Here is a 23668-nt window from a genome sequence, read left to right on the forward strand (position 1 = left end):
CAGGAGGCCTCCCCCTATCCCTATATCACACATTATTGTGAAACGTCCTTTCCTCGTGACCAGCACTGCCATTTGTCTGTCTACACGAGAAGCTTATGTCCTGTCAGAAAGTCTCATATTCAACGCCAAATGCAGGTTTAGGAATTCTGTAATTACCGAGAACTTAGGTTTCTGCACCCATTTCCTTTGGGAGAAACATTAAACACACACACCACTGGGCCACAGCTAACAAAAACCCACATGAACAATTTGTTCCTGCCATATTCTGCTGCCATCATGTGTTGTCCAAATGATAAAATCACATTTTCATTTTGATATCACTCTGACTTAATTTATTCTTCTTCTAACCTATGATTAGTATCATATGTTTGTGTTTCTCTTGTTTTTACTATTAACAAGTACACATCATCTTAATAATGATGCCTAAAGGATGAACTGCTGAGCTCACCAGTGATTACATCTTCATCTCTACTCTATATACCTTGCAGTGTGTGTGGAGGGGGGGGGGGGGGTTATGTTGTGTACCACTGTCATTTGCCCCTTTCTTGTTCCTGTGGGAGGAAGCCAGTTAGCACAAAGCTAATGCACTAAAGTGTTGCAAGAAACTTAGTGTAAGTTAGTAAATACTAGACTACACAGTAAAATACATTGATACAATTTACTTCTTCACAGAAGCACATGAAAACAGAAAATACATTAAATGTTATGCATGAAATGGAAAATTCTGCTACTGCACTAGGCGCATGTGTTTGTCTCCTTGCCAGCCACTATACTATGGACTAAAAGTAACATAGTAGAGCATGTTGTAAAGGTTTATTATCTTTGTGGACATTGTGGAATTGTTCTATTCTTTCAGTAGGGTTTTATGACAAGACTGGAGCATAAATATCATTCTTCTAACATTGTTATAATAGAGGGAAACATTCCACGTAGGAGATATATATATATATATATATATATATATTTCTTCTAACATTGGTTAGAGAGAGAGAGAGAGAGAAAACTTAACTTAAATACTTGCATGACACATGCTTTCATTACATGTAAGTAGTTTGAGAATCTCACATCACAAAAATATTTCACAGGCAGTTAAAGGCTTTGCACAAGGGCTGTTCAGAAAGTAACCTCGTTTAGGCTATAAATAAAATGTCAGAATTGTTAAACCAAATTTGTTAGAAAATCTTAAAACTACACCTTTGTGTTACTTCTCTACATAATTGTCATTCAGGTATAAGCATTTCACCCATTCACTGAGCTGACAAATTCCTTTACATTAAACTTCTACCACCCAAGATTGCAGTCAACCCATGACAGAATTCTGAAGTTCTTCACTGGTGTCAAAACATGGGTAATAAAGACCCACCAGGATAACTGTGCATGCTAAAGTGCCACCTCTGGTACAGAGGTGTGGTTCTTGCATGGTTTCCCACACCCCAGTAGGTGAACAACAGGCTGGTACCATAGTCCCATTTGAGTTACACGATTCATTAACATTTAGAGAACTTTCCTTAACTTCCAGAAGAAAACGCTGGAAGTAAGTCACTATCTTATGTACGTGAAGAGTTGGAAACCATTTGGATTCTGATTAGTAAGCCCTCTACTCTTGCAAGTAAGCCCAGAGTAGCAGTTATCTTTTGGGTTCGAAAGCTTCTTTCTGCAAACCACAAAGATTAATGAACACAGGTTCAAATGGCTCTGAGCACTATGGGACTCAACTGCTGTCGTCATCAATCCCCTAGAATGTAGAACTACTTAAACCTAACTAACCTAAGGACATCACACACACCCATGCCCGAGGCAGGATTCGAACCTGCGACCGTAGCAGCAGCGCGGCTCAGGACTGTAGCGCCTAGAACCACACGGCCACTGTGGCCGGCAATGAACACAGGTCTGCAAACGTAATGGTTTAGTCATGATCTTGTGCAGAACACACAGAAGTCTGCACAAAATTTCCTGAAAGCTGGAATACAATGAAGTGCCATATTTTACTCATTCTTCGTGCCAGTTCTTGCTAACTCCAGATTGACAAATCTTTCTGTGCTCACAATGAACATTCACTTATTAATTCTTAAACAAATGAAACCATTGGCATACAAAACCTTTACTCCTCATATTTGGTCTGCATACAGCACAAATTTACAATAAATACCGAAAATTTTGAGATTTTTCCACCAATAGTCATATTTCCAGAATGAGATTTTCACTCTGCAGCGGAGTGTGCACTGATATGAAACTTCCTGGCAGATTAAAGCTGTGTGCCGGACAAAGACTCGAACTGAGTACCTTAATAGTCATATTACAGAACAGATTTAATTTTTAGCAGGATTTTTCCCCACTGAACAGAGCATTACTAACAACCAGCCATTGCAAGTACCCATTTAACTACTTAACATCGGCTAGGTATTGAGAAACATCACCATATACACAGACAAAAAAATCACAACACCAAAAATAATTAATGCAGAGTAATGAAATTTTGGGAATAAATTCAACATGGTAACATATCTAAGGAATTAAAACTGTAAGATCACAGGGTAATGCAAGCATGGGTAATCCATTCCAAATACAAAATTTTGGTACATTAATAACCAATGTTGTTGTTGTTGTTGTTGTTGTTGTTGTTGTTGTTGTGGTTGCGGTTGTGGTCTTCAGTCCTGAGACTGGTTTGATGCAGCTCTCCATGCTACTCTATCCTGTGCAAGCTTTTTCATCTCCCAGTACCTACTGCAACCTACATCCTTCTGAATCTGCTTAGTGTATTCATCTCTTGGTCTCCCTCTACGATTTTTACCCTCCACGCTGCCCTCCAATACTAAATTGGTGATCCCTTGATGCCTCAGAACATGTCCTACCAACCGATCCCTTCTTCTGGTCAAGTTGTGCCACAAACTTCTCTTCTCCCCAATCCTATTCAATACTTCCTCATTAGTTATGTGATCTACCCATCTAATCTTCAGCATTCTTCTGTAGCACCACATTTCGAAAGCTTCTATTCTCTTCTTGTCCAAACTATTTATCATCCATGTTTCACTTCCATACATGGCTACACTCCATACGAATACTTTCAGAAATGACTTCCTGACACTTAAATCAATGCAGGATGTTAACAAATTTCTCTTCTTCAGAAACGCTTTCCTTGCCATTGCCAGCCTACATTTTATATCCTCTCTACTTCGACCATCATCAGTTATTTTGCTCCCCAAATAGCAAAACTCCTTTACTGCTTTAAGTGTCTCATTTCCTAATCTAATTCCCTCAGCATCACCCGACTTAGACTACATTCCATTATCCTTGTTTTGCTTTTGTTGATGTTCATCTTATATCCTCCTTTCAAGACACTGTCCATTCCATTCAACTGCTCTTCCAAGTCCTTTGCTGTCTCTGACAGAATTACAATGTCATCGGCGAACCTCAAAGTTTTTATTTCTTCTCCATGGATTTTAATACCTACTCCGAATTTTTCTTTTGTTTCCTTTACTGCTTGCTCAATATACAGATTGAACAACATCGGGGAGAGGCTACAACCCTGTCTTACTCCCTTCCCAACCACTGCTTCCCTTTCATGTCCCTCGACTCTTATAACTGCCATCTGGTTTCTGTACAAATTGTAAATAGCCTTTCGCTCCTTGTATTTTACCCCTGCCACCTTTAGAATTTGAAAGAGAGTATTCCAGTCAACATTGTCAAAAGCTTTCTTTAAGTCTACAAATGCTAGAAACGTAGGTTTGCCTTTTCTTAATCTCTCTTCTAAGATAAGTCGTAAGGTCAGTATTGCCTCACGTGTTCCAGTGTTTCTACGGAATCCAAACTGATCTTCCCCGAGGTTGGCTTCTACTAGTTTTTCCATTCGTCTGTAAAGAATTCGTGTTAGTATTTTGCAGCTGTGACTTATTAAACTGATAGTTCGGTAATTTTCACATCTGTCAACACCTGCTTTCTTTGGGATTGGAATTATTATATTCTTCTTGAAGTCTGAGGGTATTTCGCTTGTTTCATACATCTTGCTCACCAGATGGTAGAGTTTTGTCAGGACTGGCTCTCCCACGGCCGTCAGTAGTTCCAATGGAATATTGTCTACTCCGGGGGCTTTGTTTCGACTCAGGTCTTTCAGTGCTCTGTCAAACTCTTCACGCAGTATCATATCTCCCATTTCATCTACATCCTCTTCCATTTCCAAAATATTGTCCTCAAGTACATCGCCCTTGTATAGACCCTCTATATACTCCTTCCACCTTTCTGCTTTCCCTTCTTTGCTTAGAACTGGGTTTCCATCTGAGCTCTTGATATTCATACAAGTTGTTCTCTTATCTCCAAAGGTCTCTTTAATTTTCCTGTAGGCGGTATCTATCTTACCCCTAGTGAGATAGGCCTCTACATCCTTACATTTGTCCTCTAGTCATCCCTGCTTAGCCATTTTGCACTTCCTGTCGATCTTATTTTTGAGACGTTTGTATTCCTTTTTGCCTGTTTCACTTACTGCATTTTTATATTTTCTCCTTTCATCAATTAAATTCAATATTTTTTCTGTTACCCAAGGATTTCTACTAGCCCTCGTCTTTTTACCTACTTGATCCTCTGCTGCCTTCACTACTTCATCCCTCAAAGCTACCCATTCTTCTTCTACTGTATTTATTTCCCCCATTCCTGTCAATTGCTCCCTTATGCTCTCCCTGAATCTCTGTACAACCTCTGGTTCTTTTAGTTTATCCAGGTCCCATCTCCTTAAATTCCCACCTTTTTGCAGTTTCTTCAGTTTAAATCTACAGGTCATAACCAATAGATTGTGGTCAGAGTCCACATCTGCCCCTGGAAATGTCTTACAATTTAAAACCTGGTTCCTAAATCTCTGTCTTACCATTATATAATCTATCTGATACCTTTTAGTATCTCCAGGGTTCTTCCATGTATACAACCCTCTTTCATGATTCTTAAACCAAGCGTTAGTTATGATTATGTTGTGCTCTGTGCAAAATTCTACCAGGCGGCTTCCTCTTTCATTTCTGTCCCCCAATCCATATTCACCTACTATGTTTCCTTCTCTCCCTTTTCCTACACTCGAATTCCAGTCACCCATGACTATTAAATTTTCGTCTCCCTTCACAATCTGAATAATTTCTTTTATTTCATCATACATTTCTTCAATTTCTTCGTCATCTGCAGAGCTAGTTGGCATATAAACTTGTACTACTGTAGTAGGCGTGGGCTTCGTATCTATCTTGGCCACAATAATGCGTTCACTATGCTGTTTGTAGTAGCTTACCCGCATTCCTATTTTCCTATTCATTATTAAACCTACTCCTGCATTACCCCTATTTGACTTTGTGTTTATAACCCTGTAGTCACCTGACCAGAAGTCTTGTTCCTCCTGCCACCGAACTTCACTAATTCCCACTATATCCAACTTCAACCTATCCACTTCCCTTTTTAAATTTTCTAACCTACCTGCCCGATTAAGGGATCTGACATTCCACGCTCCGATCCGTAGAACGCCAGTTTTTTTTCTCCTGATAACGACATCCTCTTGAGTAGTCCCCGCCCGGAGATCCGAATGGGGGACTATTTTACCTCCGGAATATTTTACCCAAGAGGACGCCATCATCATGTAATCATACAGTAAAGCTGCATGCCCTCGGGAAAAATTACGGCTGTAGTTTCCCCTTGCTTTCAGCCGTTCGCAGTACCAGCACAGCAAGGCCGTTTTGGTTATTGTTACAAGGCCAGATCAGTCAATCATCCAGACTGTTGCCCTTGCAACTACTGAAAAGGCTGCTGCCCCTCTTCAGGAACCACACGTTTGTCTGGCCTCTCAACAGATACACCTCCATTGCGGTTGCACATATGGTACGGCTATCTGTATCGCTGAGGCACGCAAGCCTCCCCACCAACGGCAAGGTCCATGGTTCATGGATGTAGCTGACATAATATTGAAAGCAAGCATGCAAATGTGTATTCATTGTGTTGTAAAAGTGCCAGATGCCCATTTGTGGGATGGAGTTCTGTGCCTGTTGTACTTGGATGACCATACAGGGCTGGTTAATGCCGTTTGTGGATGATGGTGGAGTTGCCGTCCAATGATGTCCCGTATGTGCTTGACTGGGGACAAATCTGGTGGTTGGACAGGCCGAGGCAGCATGTTGCCACTCTGTAGAGCTTGTTAAGTTACAGCGGCGGTATGTGGGTGAGTGTTGTCCTGTTGAAAAAGACCCCTGGAATGCTGTTTGTGAGGCAGCACAAGAAGTTGCTCACCAGAACTGACATACAGATTTGCAGTCAGGAAGCATAGGATAATCGTGAGAGAGCTCCTGCCGTCGCACAAAATCACATCCCAGACCATAACTCCAGCAGACAGGCTGGTTGCAGGCCGTCAACTGGCCGCCTCCTAACCAATACACAGCCATCACTGGCACTGAAGTAGAACCAACTTTCATCAGAAAACATAACATACCTCCACCCTGGTGCCTCCAGTGAGCTCTCGCTTGATGCCACTTAAGTCACAAATGGCTGTGGTTTGAGGTTAGTGAAATGAATGCTACAGGGCGTCTGGGTAAGAGCTGTCCTTGAAATAACAGATTTGTAATAATTTGTTGTCACTGTGGTGTGAACTGCTGTTCAAATTGCAGCTGCGGATGCAGTATGATGCACCAGAGCTACACGCTGAACATGGTGGTTCTTCCCTCTCTCTAGTGCCACGTGGCCATCTGGTGCCCCATCTTCTTACGACCGTACATTCTTGTGATCACTGCTGCCAACAATCATTTACAGCGGCTACATCCCTCCCAAGTCATCCTACAATCTCATAGAAGGGACCTCCAGCTGTTCATAGCCCTATTATGTGACCTTGATCGTACTTAGTGAGGTGTTGGTATGGTGTTTTTGTCGCCTTAAAAGTATTCTTAACTAACATCAACTCGCATGTCCAATCCTAAAGATAAATAATGCTTACAACTGATACAGTGTTTATTTAAAGCAACTCTGATTTGCATCCTCATAGTTGAACTACTAGTGCCATTCTTACGCAACTAGTACGAAATTTGAATAGATATCATATTTCAGAGGTAGAAACACACCTAAGCAACTTCTGCTTATGTTCACATGCTCTTTCTTGGTGTTAAGATTTTTTTCCTATCATTGTAGTTTGTCATGGCTCCATCTACCTTCCAGCATGACCTGTAATAAGGTATATCCTATTCTAAAGCAATCCTTCACCTCCCACTGATATTCCAGCACTTGATTAAACTATGTGACATAAAAATGAACTGAAACACCACTGTTGCTTCAAATCTCACCTGCATCATCCTTACAGGTCAGTCTTGTTGTGCATGACTCAGACACAAGACCTAATCCATGCTCTCACCCATAACCAGATATTCAGTTTGGTCATATGGAGTCCATTTCTTGCCACGGCCAACTTGCTCATGGCACATCCTTTGATTTCATTTACAGATACTTTGCAACATGTCAATATTCAGGTGGCAGTATAATTTACTTTGCCTGCTGCTTGCACAGTGTATTGTGGTAGTGTTATCTATTCCAGGGCCAATTGTGATAGAATTTTGTTCTCTGTAGTAGTGTGTATGACAAGTTACGAACTATAAATATTGGAACAAATTGAAACTTATGACCTATATGATAATAGTCATACTAATTCTCAGAAACTTCAGATTGACACTCCACATTCTTCTTGTATTTGTTTATTCTTCCTATGTGTTTGCTACTATTGCCAATGTTTTTTCTGTACCTGCAATATTTGTCACATTCTTCCGAAAGACTCATCTTGATTATTGCAGTTGACACTACATTCTTTTCTTCCAGTTGCTGTTTCAAGGCCAGATTAGATGTTCATTCAAAGCACATAGCAGAATAACTGTCTTGCTTTAAAACACGTGAAGTTAGTGGGTTCAACCAAGAAGATAATAGGATAGCAAAGAGTTGAGAATCAAATGTCAGAAAATTCAATGAAAGTTAGGTCAGTGTTGCACTAAGAGAATAACAAGAAAGACTTCCCAAAGGCCAATAATAAAATTCATAGCAGAAAGTTTTAAAAACAGTGGCATAATTTTATGCAGACCAAAGAAGCATACAGTATTTTTGAGTCATCAGTCTACTGACGTGTTTGATGTGGTCCACCACTATTTCGTCTCCTGTGTATCTTTTCATCTCAGAGTAGTACCTGCAACCTACAACCTTGTTTATTTGTCCCAGTCTTCCTACAATTATTGTTCTCTGCAGCTTCCTTAAGCACCATTAAGATTATTCCCACATGTTCCATCATCCTGTCCCTTGTCCTTATCAATGTTTTACATATATTTCTTTTTTGATGATTCTCTGTAGAATGTCGTTATTCCTTATCCTATCAGTCCACCTAATTTTAGATATCCTTCTGAAGCACCACATCTCAAATGCTTCTTTTCCAGTTTTCCCACAGTTCAAATGCAAATTTCAGAAATTCCTTCCTAAAATTGAGGCTGATGTTTGATACCAGTAAGCTTACACTGGTCAGGAATGCCTTCTTTGGTTGTATTAGTCTGCTTTTTATAACAGAATTCTTTAGCTGCAGTCACCAGTTTAGATGTTAAGTTTATAGCTAATATCATTTTTTGTTACTCCTTACTTTCATCTTTTTCAGCTTATTCTCTATATTGTTTTATGATATTTGGACTGTCCATTCAATTCAATTCAAGAGGTCCCGTAATTTTGCTTCACTTCATTAAGGATAGCAGTGTCATAAAGAAATTTACCATTGGTTTCCTTTCAACTTGAACTTTAATCCCACTTTCTTTTATTTACATCTTTGCTTCTTAGATGTAGAGATTTAACAGTAGGGATGAAAGATAGCACCCCTGTTCTGCACTCTTTAAGCTGAGTCCTTTGTACTTGGTCTTCCAGTCTTATGGTTCCCTCTTCATTCTTGTACATATTTTATATTACCCATATTTCTCTGTAGCTTACTCCTATTGCTCTCAGAATCTTGAATATCTTGCACAATTATACATTGAACATTTTTTTGTAGATGGAAAAATCCTATGTCTTGCTTCCAATATCAAGAGCAACATCAGAACTGTCTCTGATGCCATCACCTTTCCTAAGGCCAAACTGATAAATCCTCAATTTACTTTTCCATTATGAAAGTCTTCAGTCTTTTGTGGCAGTTGTCATTGATGATAAAATATTGTGTTGTCAGAGCATGTCATTTATTCTATGCAACTGATTCTTTGACACTGCTGCTGGGATATTCTTCAGGATTTTGTGCTTTTTACAGATGGCCAACTGTGAACACTACAAGGTCATTAAGATAGGTAGGTTTCAAAATGTCAATTGTGTACTCACAGAAGAAATACAATGCAGCTGAACAACTCTGGAGATTTTGCCTTCTTTTATATTCTTAGATATATTATTACTGTAAGCAGATCTGATGCATGAGCTGTTAAACTGATTGTTCTATCTGCTCTTTCAATCATCGTGATTATTTAGATGATATTCTTCTTGAAGTCTGATGGTATGTCTGCAGTCTCGTAGACTGTACACGCCAACATTGGTTATCACTTCCCCAGTGATATTAGAAGTTCCAAAGGGATGTTATCTATCCCTCCTGTCTTCTTTGATCTCAGGTCTTCCAAAGCAGCAGATTATATTGAGTCCCTGATGCCTTTCATTTCTTCTTCGGTTAAGTCTTCAGACAGTTCTTCACCCTTGCAGATACCTTTTGTGTACTGTTTCCATCCATCTGCTCTTTCCTACACATTTAACAGTAGAATTACTGCTGAACTTGTCTTGATTTAACCGAAGGTTGTATTGACATTTCTATATGCTGTACCACTCCTTTCTGATGACCTTTGTTTTTTGGTTTCTTCATATTTTTTCATGCATTCATTTCACCATGGGTCCCTTGCACACTCTTATTTCATTCCTAAACGACTTTTATTTCTATATTCCTGAATTTCCCTGAACTTTCTTGCTCTTGCAGGTTTTGTAGACCAATTGAAGTGTTTCTTCTGTTACCTAAGACTGCTCAGGCAATAAATTGGTGGCAGCAGCTGACTGAGGTGTAAACTGCCTCATTGAATGTTCCATGCCTTCCCAGTCTCACGGTGTCATCCTCCAGTGGAATTGTGGCGGTTTTCTCCACTGCCTGGCTGAGCTATGGCAACTGTAAAGCCTTACACTTGCTATCTGCATTGCCCTCCAGGAAACCTGGTTGCCAGCAATGCGGACCCCTGCCCTCCGTGGCTATAGGGATATTACAGGAACCGTAGCGACTATAATCGAGTGTCAAGTGGAGTTTGTGTTTATGTCCTAAACTTGGTCTGTAGTGAACATGTGCCCCTTCAAACCCCTCTTGAAGCTGTGGCTGTCAGAATAAGGACGACGCAGGAAATAACTGTCTGCAATGTATATCTTACTCCAGATGGTGCAGTACCCCTGATTGTATTAGCTGCATGATTGACCAACTCCCTAAACTTTTCCTACTTCTGGGAGATTTTAATGCCCATAACCACTTGTGGGGTGGTACCACGCTTACTGGCCTAGGCAGAGATGTTGAAACTTTACTGTCGCAATTCGACCTCTGCCTCTTAAATACTGGGTCTGCCACACATTTCAGTGTGGCTCATGATAGTTAATTGGCCATTGATTTATCAGTTTGCAGCCCAGGACTTCTCCCATCTATCCACTGGAGAGCACATGACGTCTTGTGTGGTAGTGACCACTTCCGCATCTTCCTGTCACTGCCCCAGCGTCAGGCACACAGATGCCTGCCCAGATGGGCTTTAAGCAAAGCAGACTGGGGAACTTTCACCTCTGCTGTCACCGCTGAATCTCCCTCACACGGTAACATCGATGCGATGGTTGATCAGCTGACTAGCACAATTGTTTCTGCGGCAGAAAACGCAGTCCCTTGCTCTTTAGGGTGCCCAAGGCATAAGACAATCCCTTGGTGGTTGCCGGAAGTCGCTGAAGCAATTAAGGAGCGTCAGGGAGCTCTACAGCGGCATAAGTGGCACCCTTCCCTGGAGCACCTCATAGCCTTTAAACGGCTCTGTGCCCGTGCTCACTACCTTAACAAACAACGGAAGGAGGAGTGATGGGAGAGATGTCTCCACCATTGGGTGCCACATAAATGGCGAGTTATGTACTGACGCAAATGCGGTTGCCGAGCACTTTGCTCGAGCCTCTGCATTGGAGAATTACTCTCCCCCCCCACCCCGCCCCCAGCCTTTCACACACTCAAATGGTGGTTGGAAGTGAATGTCATGTCATTCACTACACGCCACAGTGATTCCTATAACGCCCCGTTTACAGAGTGGGAGTTCCTCAGAGCCCTTGCACATTGCCTCAACACAGCTCCTGCACCTAATCGCATCTATAGCCAGATGATTAAACATCTCTCGTCTGGCTTCAAGCGACATCTTCTCATCATCTTCAACCGGATCTGGCACAATGGCACCTTTCCATCGCAATGATGGGAGAGCACCATCATTCCGGTGCCAAACCCGGTAAAAACCTGCTTGATGTGGATAGCTATCGGCCCATCAGCCTCACCCGCATTCTTTGTAGCTGCTGCAACGTATGGTATGTTGGCAGCTGGGTTGGGTCTTGGTTCCACGTCAGGTCGGCTTCCGCCAGGGTCGCTCTACCACTGATAATCTAGTGACCATCAAGTCTGCCATCCGAACAGCCTTTTCCAGATGGCAACACCCGAGTGCCATCTTTTTTGGCTTATGTAAAGCATACGACACGACTTGGCGACATCATATCCTTGCCACATTGTATGAATGGGGTCTCCGGGGACCACTACAGATTTTTATCCAAAACTTCCTGTCGCTCCGTACTTTCTGTGTGTAAGTTGGTGACTCCTATAGTTTCATTCATATCCAGGGCTCTGTATTGAGTGAGTGTCTCTCTATTTTTATTGGCCATTAAAGGTCTAGCAGCAGCTGTTGGACCCTCAGTCTTGTCTTCTCTGTATGCAGACGACTTCTGCATTTCGTACTGCTGCTCCAGTACTGTTGTTGCTGAGCGGCACCTCCAGGGAGCCATCCAAAAGGCACAGTCATGGGCTCTAACCTACGGCTTCTAGTTTTCAGCCGCAAAGTCGTGTTTCATGCACTTCTGTCGGCGTCGTACTGTTCATCCGGAACCCACACTTTGCCTTAATGATGATCCACTCACTGTAGTGGAGACATAAATTCCTAGGACTGGTTTTTGACACTCGATTGACTTGGTTCCCTCATCTTCGCTGGCTTAAGCAGAAGTGCTAGCAGCACCTCAATGCCATCCATTGCCTGAGCAACACCAATTGGGGTGCAGATCACTGCACGCTGTTGCAGCTCTACAAAGACCTTGTCCAATCCCGAATTGACTCTGTGAGTGTGGTTTATGGTTCAGCAATGCCTTCAGCATTGCATTTACTCGACCCTGTGCACAACTGTGGGATTAGACTAGTGTCAGGAGCTTTTAGGATGAGTCCGGTGACCAGAGTACTGGTGGAGGCTGGTGTCCCTGCACTACAGATCAGACGTGCACAACTGCTCACCAATTATACAGCACACATTCATAGTTCCCCTGCGCATCTGAATAACAGTCTCCTTTTTCTGCTTGTGGCAGTCCATCTCCCGCATCGGGCCCAGATCAGGGCTAAGGGTTGTGGTTCGCATGCGGTCCCTTCTCTCCGAACTGGAGTCCTTCCCTTTACCACCTCTGCTTGCGGCCCATTCACATATGCCTCCATGGTGTACACCTCAGCCACAGCTTCGTCTGGACCTTTTGCATTGCCGTAAGGACTCGGTTAACCCCGCCACTCTCCGCTGTCACTTCTTCTCGGATCTTGATGTGTTCCGGGGCTCTGAAGTGGTTTACACTGACGGCTCAATGGCTGATGGTCATGTAGGCTTCGCGTATGTTCATGGAGGACATGTTGAGCAGCACTTCTTGCCAGGTGGCTGCAGTGTTTTCACTGCAGAGCTGGCGGCCATATCTCGTGCTCTTGAGTACATCTGCTCATGCCATGGAGAGTCATTTCTCCTGTGTGCTGACTAATTGAGCAGCCTACAAGCTATCAATCAGTGCTACCCTTGCCACCCTCTGGTAGCGTCCATTCAGGAGTCCATCTATGCCCTAGAACAGTCCCACCACTCCGTGGTGTTTGTATTGACCCCAGGACATGCCAGAATCCCCGGCAAAGAACTTGCCGACAGGCTGGTGAAACAGGCGACATAGAAACCGCTTCTGGAGATAGGTTTCTCTGAAGCTGACCTGTGTTCTGTCTTACTGCAGTTTTCCGGCTTTGGGAGATCGAATGGCATAACAGCACGCATAACAAACTGAGAGTCATTGAGGAGACTATGAATGTGTGGAAGTCTTCCATGCGGGCCTCTCGCAGGGAGTCGGTTGTCCTCTGCCAGCTCCGCATTGGCCATACATGGCTAATGCATGGATACCTACTCCGTCGTGAGGACCCACCTCAGCGTCACTGAGGCTCCCAAATGACAGTCGTCCACCTCTTGCTGGACTGCCCACTTCTAGCCACTCTGCGGCAGACTTTTAACTTTCCCAGCACCCTGCCTTTGGTGTTGGGTGAAAATGCCTCCACAGCAGCTTTAGTTTTAAGGTTTATCCATGAGAGTGGGTTTTATATTTCTATATAGGTTTTAGCGCATGTCCTTTTTCCTCCTGTGTCTTCCACCCTATGCTTTTAGGGTGGAGGTTTTAATGTGTTGCAGAGTGGCTGGCTTTCCCTTTTTATTCTCATGGTTGGCCAGCCACTGTAATCTGCTTTCATGTTTTACTCTCTTCTGTTTCTAGTGTGTCTCTGTTTCCTTGTCCTCTTTCATTTCTTTTAGTGTTCCTTGCCTTCCCTTCGTTCTTGTGGTTTTTCCTTTCTTTCCATTTTGTGTTATATGTTTCATCCGTTTTATTCTCAAACTTGTCTCACTGTTTTATTAGGAATAAGGGACCAATGACCTCACAGTGGTCCCTTCTCCCGCCTTTAAACCAACCAACCAACCTACCTAAGGTTCCTTTGCAGTTACCTTCCTTGTACCTACGTGTGGCAGCTAATTTATGCAGTTGGCCTTCTTACAAATGTCTTCCTCTTCACTGAACAATCTACTGTGGTATTAATTACAGTGTTAGAGAACTTCAAAAAAATCTCATAAGTCTTCAGTACTTCGGTATTTCTCTTCTTTCCACACTGATTCTGCGGTCAAACTTATCTACTCTACATTATTACTGACGTGTTACCTGAGTGTATATGCTGAAGAGCCAAAGAAACTGGTACACCTGTCTGATATGTGTAGGGCCCCTGCAAGCAGAAGTGCCACAGCTGGAAGTGTCAAGGACTTGACTGATGTCTGAAGTAGTGCTGAAGGGAATTGATACAATGAATCCTGGAGGGCTGTCTATAAATCCCTAAGAGTATGGGGTGGTGGAGATTTCTTCCAAACAGCACATTGCAAGGCATCCCAGATATGCTTAATAACGTTCCTGTCTAGGTAGTTTGGTGGTCAGCGGAAGTGTTCAAACTCAGAAGAGTGTTCCTGTAGGAATTCTGGATGTGTGGGATGTCGCATTTTCCTGCTGGAATTGCCCAATTCCATTGGAATGCACAATGGACATGAATGTATGCAAGTGATCAGACAGGATGTTTAATTTTGTGCCACCTGTCAGGGTCTTGTCCAGATGTATCAGTGCTCCCATATCACTCCAGCTGCACATGCTCCACATCATTACAGACCCTCCACCAGCTTGAACAGTTCCCTGCTAACATGCAGTTTCTCCATACCTGTACACCTTCATCTGATTGATACAATTTGACACGAGACTCGTCCAACCCTACAACATGTTTCCAGTCATCACCGGCCCAAAGTCTGTGTTGGCAGGCCTAGGTGAGGGGTAAAGCATTGTGCAGTCATAAAGAGTACATGAGTGGGCCTTTGGCTTCAAAAGCCCGTATCAGTGATGTTTCATTGAATGGTTTGCATGCTGACACTTGTTGATGGCCCAGCATTGAAATCTGTAGCAATTTGCGGAAGGTTTGAACTTCTGTCATGTTGAAAGATTCTCTTCAGTCATTGTTGGTCCTGATCTTGCAGGATCTTTTTCTGGCTACAGCAATGTTGGAGATTTGATGTTTTACCAAATTCCTGATATTCACGGTACACTCATGAAATTGTCATTTGGGAAAATCCCATTTCGCCGCTACCTCAGAGATGCTGTGGCTATCGCTCATGCACCCACTATAATGCCACATTCAGACTCACTTAAATCTTGATAACCTGCCATTGTAGCAGCAGTAACCGATCTAACAACTGTGCCACACACACATTGTCTTATATGTTCGTTTCTGACAGCAGTGCTATCTGCTTATATATCTCTGTATTTGAATACGCATGCCTATACCAGTTTCTTTGGCGCTTCAGTGTACAATCCAATATCTGATTTCAGAAGCTATGTGACTAGGATGTCATACAGCTAGAATCTTTGTGTCTTTGGCTCTTTTGCAAGTATACCTCCTACTCTTATTGTGATTTTTGAATGGTATATCTGCAATTATTACCTAAAATTTATTGCAGAATTCAATTATTCTTTCTCTTCACTCATTCCTACTATCCTTCTGTCACTTTTTCTTCTATTCCTTTCCCTACTTTCCGTCTCCCTTTACATACTGAATTACATACTTTCTCTCTCATATACTTGGCTTACTACTGTTGGCATTATTCTACTTTTCCAAGAACACTGAAATGTTCAAAGTGACTCAGTCTGTCGTATCTTCCTTTATGACAAACCCTATTCCCATTACACCATTTCCTGCTGCTGTTGCTATTACCCTGCTTTCATCTGACCAGAAATATGTATCTTCATTCCATTTCACTTCACTGACCTCAACTTCATCTGAATTCACCCTTTGCATTTCCCTTTTCAAATTTTCCAGCTTCCCTACCATATTCAAACTTCTAACATTCTCCACCCTGCATTGGTTTTCCATCTTTGTCTTGTGGCCACCTCCTGCACAGCAGTCTCCTCCTTGGCGTATGAGTGGGTACTAACTAATCAAGAATCTGACAGTGGCGAGGTTGCCATGACACTTTTTAGGTAGAAGCAACATTTCGTGCAGATACAAACCATATGCCTTTACTGTAGTTGTTTCCATTGCCTTCTGCATCCTCATACTGTTGGTCATTGTTGATTCTTATTCCTTTTAGTGGCATTTTTCCCACTCAAAGCTCTAAAACTCTGTCCACTCCTCTGCAATCTTCGACAAGAAATTAGGCAAAATGAGTGTAGCTCTTATACTGAAGGTCTTCAGCTGCCTTCTTTCTAATTTTTATTCAAAATTTAAGCAGTGGCTGGGTTAAAACCTGGGACTCAGGACGTTTTGATTACTAGTCAGATAAGCTATCCCAAGATCACACATGATCTATGGCCTGATAAACAAAATTGAAAATGGTGCTGTTGCAAGTGGAAAACCTAGATCTGTAATTAAATTATTACTACTCCACACTGAAGCCACAGATCACAGAACTGGCTTTCTGTATGCAAATTTAAATTATTTATTATCTTATGTTTAGAATGGTTCTGATACAGATTTTTAATTTTTTTTTACAGAAACACTGCAAAAAGGCAAAGTCACAATTGTGGCTACAGTATAAACCATCACTGTTCCAGCATATTGGTACACACTCCTCACTCAAGGGAAAGGTGCAAAAACTCAAAGTGAGTGGATAATTGTGTTAAAAATATTTGTGACTCTTTTTCTCGTAATTGAATGTAAATACATGAATATGTAAGATGAAGTGTGTCTTATGTTTCAAATACTACACAGTATGCTTAGTTGAATCTTAGTTTGATACTAATGTCATCAGAGTTATTGTGCAGAAAGAGCTGGGTATTAAATGTGAAGTTAAGTGTATGTAAATTGTGAAAAGACAAATGTGATGTCCAACAGCAGTAGGATTAAAGTATGTGCTCAGTTGGTGCTGTTTTTCTGATACTGTGGGCAAGACAAGAAACTACTATTACCAAGTATAGTTCAGAGGTTTTATAATGCCTCTGGACTTGGTTAGTAAACTGAATAACAAAATGTTGTTGGGAGGAACACATTCAATATTACATGTTCACAAAAGAAACATGAAAGAAGATTGTATTCTTCAAAGAGATCTGGAGACACAAGGTTTTCAGGTACATTACACAGGGGTAAGACAGACTTTGAAATTAGGTTTTAAACAGTAGAATATTTTCAGGGGCAGGTGTGGACTCTGGCCATTATTTATTGGTTATGAACATGAAATTAAAAATGAAGAAATTGCAGGTAGATAGGAACTTAAGATGATCCAACCTAGATATATTGAAAGAACTAGAGATTATTGAGAGATTCAGTGGGAGAATAGGCAATAGTTGACTGAAACAGGGAGAAAGAATAAGATAGGTGACAAATGTATAGCTTAGAGAGATGAAATAGTGTAGACAACATAACTCAAATAGGCAATAAGACAAGACCCATTAGAAATCATTGGATAACACACAAGAATAATTTTTTCATAATGTGGGGCCACAGTCATAATATATTTCTTTGAAGTCAATACCACCATTAGACTGTTTTTTATTTAGTGTTACGTTCACACGATCATGATTTTGGCTTCAAAGTGCCATTATAAAGTGTTTTTTTACAAATGTTATGCAGTGTCTAAGGTGGCATACTGTCATATTTAAAATACACTATTAGACACATTTCTAAAGGTCAATATATCTGGTTAAGCCTACTGCTTTGTTTTATCGCTGAGAATACCATCTTGATTCAAGATGGTATACACAGTGATTGGACAGGTGGACCCCATGGACAGGTAACCAGTTCGGCTAGCCAAGTAATACTTATGTTGTCATCAGAAATGCTGTAAATATTTCATGAGTCAAGACTAGAAAGACCTTCATCTCACAATCTGTGAAGAGCTTTTGGATCACGCAAATGAGAATGAGACGTTCCTTAAGGAAATCATAACTGATGATGAGATGTGGGTCGACAGTTATGATGTTGATACCAAGGTTCAGTTTTTGCAAACGGTCAGGAAAGGTTCTCCAAGGCAAAAAAAAAAAGGGCATGTCAGGTCTGGTCAAATATCAGAGCCATGCTGATCATTTTCTTTGACTTCGAAGGATTAGTTCATCGTGAATTTGTGCCACAGGACAAACTGTTAATCGATGGTACTATCAGGACATGTTGCAACACCTGCGAGAAAATGTGAGAAGGAAATGGCTTGAAATGTGGCAAGACGATTTGTGGCTCTAGCATCACGGATCACGGTACCACACCCACGCATCCATCTCAGTTGGTGTGTGACTACTGCACAAGAAACGAAATCACTCTACTGCCTCATCCTCCATATTTTCCAGACCTGTCCCCTGTGGACTTTTTTGTTTTTTTTTTATATCCAAAGTTGAAAACCCCATTGAAAGGACAAAGATTAGCAATGATAAATGAGGTAAAAGAAAATTCACAGATGATCCTGCAAGAGGTATACCAAGACTGCTTCTGGAAGTGGAAACAGTATTGGGAGCGGTGTATCAATTGTGGAGGAGAATATTTCAAACGGGACCATGTACAATAAGTAAAAGATAAGCATAGAAAACAATTGTCGATAAATTTCCGGAATTTTTGAACAGACCTCATATTTATGACTCCTTGCTGTTTTGTATTTTTTTAGGAGACTGATCAACAAGCAGTGGAACACAAGCTTTTGAACCGCTTAGTGTTTCTATGTACGACCAGAATTTTCTAAGAATCTCCAAAAGATCTTTCATCTCACAAGGCTGTGGAAGTTGTTGCCCATACCTGCCCATATATACACATCAGTTTCTGCTAACTTTCGCCTGTTGGCATTTCTGTGCCTTTTTGTGAATCAAAGTTCAACAAGCATGGACACGAGCAAGTTACAAACTCAAGAGAAAGCAACAATAGACTGTTTCCTCAATATTTTCCAAATGTTGTTACTAAAGCAGGATGGTTTTTTTTTCTTTAGTTAATAAACTTCTCTAGAGCAAAATGCACATAAAGTTTAAACTTTGTTCACAGTTCCTCTGTCTGTATTGCATTTGAGCTAGTTATGGTTTGTTCTGTAAGTTTACAAAGACTGATTATCTGCTCTGACAAGTGTAAAAACTCTCCTGGTCTTCTTGTTGGATTTATTGACTGTAAGAACCTTTCTTGTGTATGACACTGTGGTTACTAATTCTTGCCTCTTATCTGACAGTGATGGTACAGCCAGATCTGTTTGTAGCCACATATATATTACTCACAAAGCAAACTGGTTACCTGGCAAGGGTGCCAGCATTGTTGTGTTCACGCCTAAGAAGAATGGAGGGGAGGTTATAACTGTCTACACTCCAGTACTCTTGTTAGAAAAGTGCTGTTACATGCTACATGTTTGACGCCATTGAACGATATACCTATTCATAACAAGAGTAGAAATGGGTCGTAAAGTATGAGGTAACTTAGAAAATTGACGCATTATTATGCCATGTCGTGTAACTTCCATTGAGTTTGCTTCCAAGTGTTGCAGATACTTGGCACTATTTTTCAACATAAGTCATCATTTATCTCTAAGTTGAAATTTTCTACCAATCATTCAATTCCTTGATGATAGAGATTCATTCCACCCCCCTCTCCATGTTCTTTAACCTTACCTACAAGATGGAAATCCCATAGTGTAAGATCTTCCTTCCCTCCTGATAAGCATCACCCATGTCTGTGTGGCCTTAGTGAAATTGTTGGCACCATTTCACATGGTTCGACAAAACATTGCAGCTGGTCCATATACTACCAGTATTTCACGGTAAATCTGTGTGCAGTGTAGATGCTTTGGCCACAAGAATTGTACTGGTCCACCTACTTCAGCAACTGAGTATGATTGCAGATGCTGCAACATTTCAACTGCACATTGTGATGCAACTGTTACCAGTACCGCAACTGAAATGTCTGCATGAATTCCACAATATGCGCACTCCTCTGACAATGTGTCACTCTTGTTGCCCCCCCCCCCCCCCCACAACTCTTTTGTGGATACGTACGTGGCGAGCACGTGGCCCCGAGCCATTGCAGCCTTCTCTCTCTCTCTCTCTCTCTCTCTCTCTCTCTCTCTCTCTCTCTCCAGGGTTGCATTTTCTTTCCCTTCCCCTCCTTGCTCCTTTCCCCTCGCTCTCTCCTCTCCCTCTCTTGGTGTCCTTGCTTATGTTGGCCCCCACTATCCTCCTGGTTCTGTTGGTTTTACAATTCGGCTTTGTTGCATAATCATCTCCTCCTTTTGGCATTCCTCGGTCCCCCTCTGGGGTTTGACCTCCATTACAAAATTTCTCCTCCATAGTGTGAGCCATTTGGGGAAGAGCACTTTACCTAGTGTCTCCGACGTGCGCCCTCCTAGTACATTCCACCTTTTCTTTCACGTCGTCGTCTGATACTAGGGTGCATAGCCAGCATGGTAGCGAGCCCGTGTGGTGGGGTCCCTATGTACCCTTTTGGTTGAGCCCCCTGAACACACATGGATAACACTTCTGATACCTGAGCTGTGACCTCCTCATGTATGCCTTGGAGTGGTTGCTCGTCATCCCGGAGCATCGGAACTCCTGGCAATGGCCGCCGTGCCAGACGGCCCTTGCTGTGGCTGGGTGGCGCCCGTGAGGAGAGCCCCTGATTGGAGTGGGTGGTATCAGGGCGGACGCTATGCAAATGAAACGCATAAAGAGTCCAGAACTCTGGCCGTTCTTCTGCAGCCGTCTCTCTGCATGGAACTGATTCGTCAAGTGCTGCTTCTCTTGCCCCTTCGGCCTTCCCTTCCATGGCTACCCCCTGGGAAGAGGGCCAGGCCCGTCATCTAGGGGCGAAACCTTTCCCCCGTTATCTTGTTTGCACCAGGACCAAACCTTTATTCTTTGTGGAACACATTGAAGACAAGTTTGCGAAGTGGACTCCCTGAGCAAGATGTGGTCGGGTTTGTTGCTGATAAAAACTGCTTCAGCTGCCCAATCTGCGGCCCTTCGTGCCTGTACCCATCTTGGCACAATTCCTGTGTCCATTACCCACCACCAGTCTCTAAATATGGTCCAAGGTGTGATTTTTCACAGGGACCTCATCCTTCAAACTGATGAGGAACTTCGGGACAATCTCGGACGGCGGGGTGTTCACTTTGTTCGGTGTGTTCAGAAGGGTCCTAAAGACAATCGTATTGATGCTGGTGCCTTTATCCTAGCCTTTGAAGGGGATACCCTCCCTGAGAAAGTTAAGATTATGGTCTATCAATGTGATGTGAAGCCGTACATCCCAACTCCTATGAGGTGTTCTTAGTGCTTGCGTTTTAGACATATGTCTTCCCGCTGTTCACAGGCCCCTCTCTGTGGTGACTGTGGATGTCCACTCCATGAGGGGAGTCCCTGTGTTCCCCCTCCTGTGTGTGTAAATTGTCGTGGTAGTCATTCTCCACGTTCACCAGATTGCCCAGTATATAAGAAGGAAAAAAAGATACAGGAGTATAAGTCCCTCGATCGTTTAACCTACACAGAGGCCCGTAAGAAATATACACGACTTCACCCGGTGTCCATGACATCTAGTTACGCCTTGGTTACATCTTCACCCCTTCCTTACCACCATTCCGGACCCCTCTCCTCCCCCCCTCCCCTGCGGCTCCCACACCTTCTCCTCTGGGCGCTGCTCCCCCTTCCCAGCCGGAGAAGTGTCCCACTCCTTCGGCGTCTGCCGGTCAAGGGCGCCTCTCCCGGGATGCCCCTTCCCGGCACCTTCCAGGCCAAAGGTCAACTGCTGCACGACGACCGCGAGAGCTGCGGTCTGTCGGCCCCCAGGTCGCCTGGTCTCTTTCTTTTCCTGATCTTGGTGCAGCTGGCTCCTTTATGCCACACAGCCCTCCTTGATCTCAGCCTGAAAAGGAGAAGAAACATAAGTCCCGGGTCAAAGAGCCTCTGGTGTCACCGGAGGTCCCTTCCCCGACTTCACAACCGGATTCTGACCTGTCGTTAATGGATGTCGCCCCCTCCTTGTCGGTGACAGTTGGGGACCCGGCAGTATGACTGGATTTAGCGTGTTCAGCCCCCATTTAAACCATCGTTCGGTGGTTCTCCAGTGGAATTGTAATGGATACTATCGTCACCTTCCGGAATTGAAATCCCTTCTTTCGTCCTACTCTGCAGCTTGTGTGGTTCTTCAGGAATCTCATTTTACTGATGCTCACTCACCAACCCTCCGTGGGTTCCGTGTTTTCTGTCGAAATCGGGTCGGACTCCTGCGGGCTTCTGGTGGCATTTGTACGTTGGTTTGTACAGACATTGCTAGCACGTGGATTCCTCTTCAAACTACATTGGAAGCGGTTGCTGTTAGGGTCCACTTAGACTCTACGGTCACAGTTTGCAATCTTTATCTCCCTCTTGACAGAACTCTTACACCTGCTGCCTTAACTGCCCTTCTTCAGCAACTTCCTCCTCCCTTCCTCCTCCTTGGGGATTTTAATGCTCATCATCCCTTGTGGGGCAGTGCCTTTCCATCTAGATGAGGTCTTCTTATAGACCAATTTATTGCTGACCACGACCTGTGCCTTCTTAATGATGGCTTCCCTACTCATTTCAGTGCCAGTCATGGTACCTTTTCTGCCATTGATCTTTCTCTTTCTTCTCCCTCTCTCCTCCCTTCATTACACTGGTTGCCACATGACGACCTTTGTGATAGTGACCATTTCCCGTTGATTATCTCGCTCCCTTCCCGCTCCCTGATGGAATGGTTACCTCGTTGGTCTTCCCAGCGTGCCGATTGGCCTCTATACACTGCACAAGTCGTGTTTTCTCCCTCTTTGTTGGGTTGTATTGATGACGTCCTACGTGACGTGTCTGACGCGATTGTTCGCACTGCTAGCCTTGCTGTTCCGCACTCATCTGGGCCTTTTCATCGCCGGCAAGTCCCATGGTGGAGTACGGCCATTGCCATTGCCATCGCCATCCGTGATCGCCGTTGAGCTTTGCAACACTTTAAGAGGCACCCATCCGTAGCCAGCATTACTACCTTTAAACGCCTCCGCACTAAAGACCGTTATTTAATCAAACAGAGCAAGCAGATACGTTGGGAACGATGCGTTTCTTCCCTTGGTTCTACTGTCCCTCTGTCACGGGTATGGGCTATACTCCGCTCTCTCCAAGGTTGCCATCGGCAGTCCACCCACCCAGGCCTTCACCTCCCAGATGGCATTTGTACGGACCCATTAGTTCCTGCAGAACATCTTGTGACCCATTTTGCAGTGGCATCAGCCTCCTATCCAGCTGCTTTCCTTCACCAAAAACAGCGGGCTGAAGCTACCACCTTATGTTTCACCCCTTGTGAGTCATAATCTTACAACGAACCTTTTACTGAATGGGAATTCCTTTCTGCTCTATCTTGTTCTCATGATACGGCCCCTGGCCCAGATTCCATTCATAACCAACTGCTTCAACATCTCAGTGCTCCACAACAGCAACAGCTTCTTCGGGTGTTTAACAGTATCTGGCTCCAGGGTGACTTCCCTTCTCCGTGGAGGGATAGCATTGTGGTTCCTGTCCTTAAGCCTGGTAAGAACCCCCTATCTGTTGACAACTATCGGCCAATTAGTTTGACCAATGTTGTTTGTAAGTTACTTGAACGGATGGTAGC

The 23668-nt window shown here is 43.2% G+C and overlaps 1 protein-coding gene across 2 annotated transcripts in view; it reads left to right on the top strand.

The window, feature by feature from the left end:
• Positions 1-23668, top strand: part of LOC124612437 (alpha-1,3-mannosyl-glycoprotein 4-beta-N-acetylglucosaminyltransferase A) — a 787568-nt gene that overhangs the window by 733771 nt on the left and 30129 nt on the right. For both annotated transcript variants that reach the window (XM_047140646.1, XM_047140647.1), the window contains one exon: positions 16603-16710. In XM_047140646.1, coding sequence (XP_046996602.1) covers positions 16603-16710 — 108 coding nt within the window. The remainder of the gene's footprint in view (positions 1-16602; positions 16711-23668) is intronic.

This window comes from Schistocerca americana, chromosome 4 (genome assembly GCF_021461395.2).
Source record: "Schistocerca americana isolate TAMUIC-IGC-003095 chromosome 4, iqSchAmer2.1, whole genome shotgun sequence".
Lineage (NCBI taxonomy): Eukaryota > Metazoa > Arthropoda > Insecta > Orthoptera > Acrididae > Schistocerca > Schistocerca americana.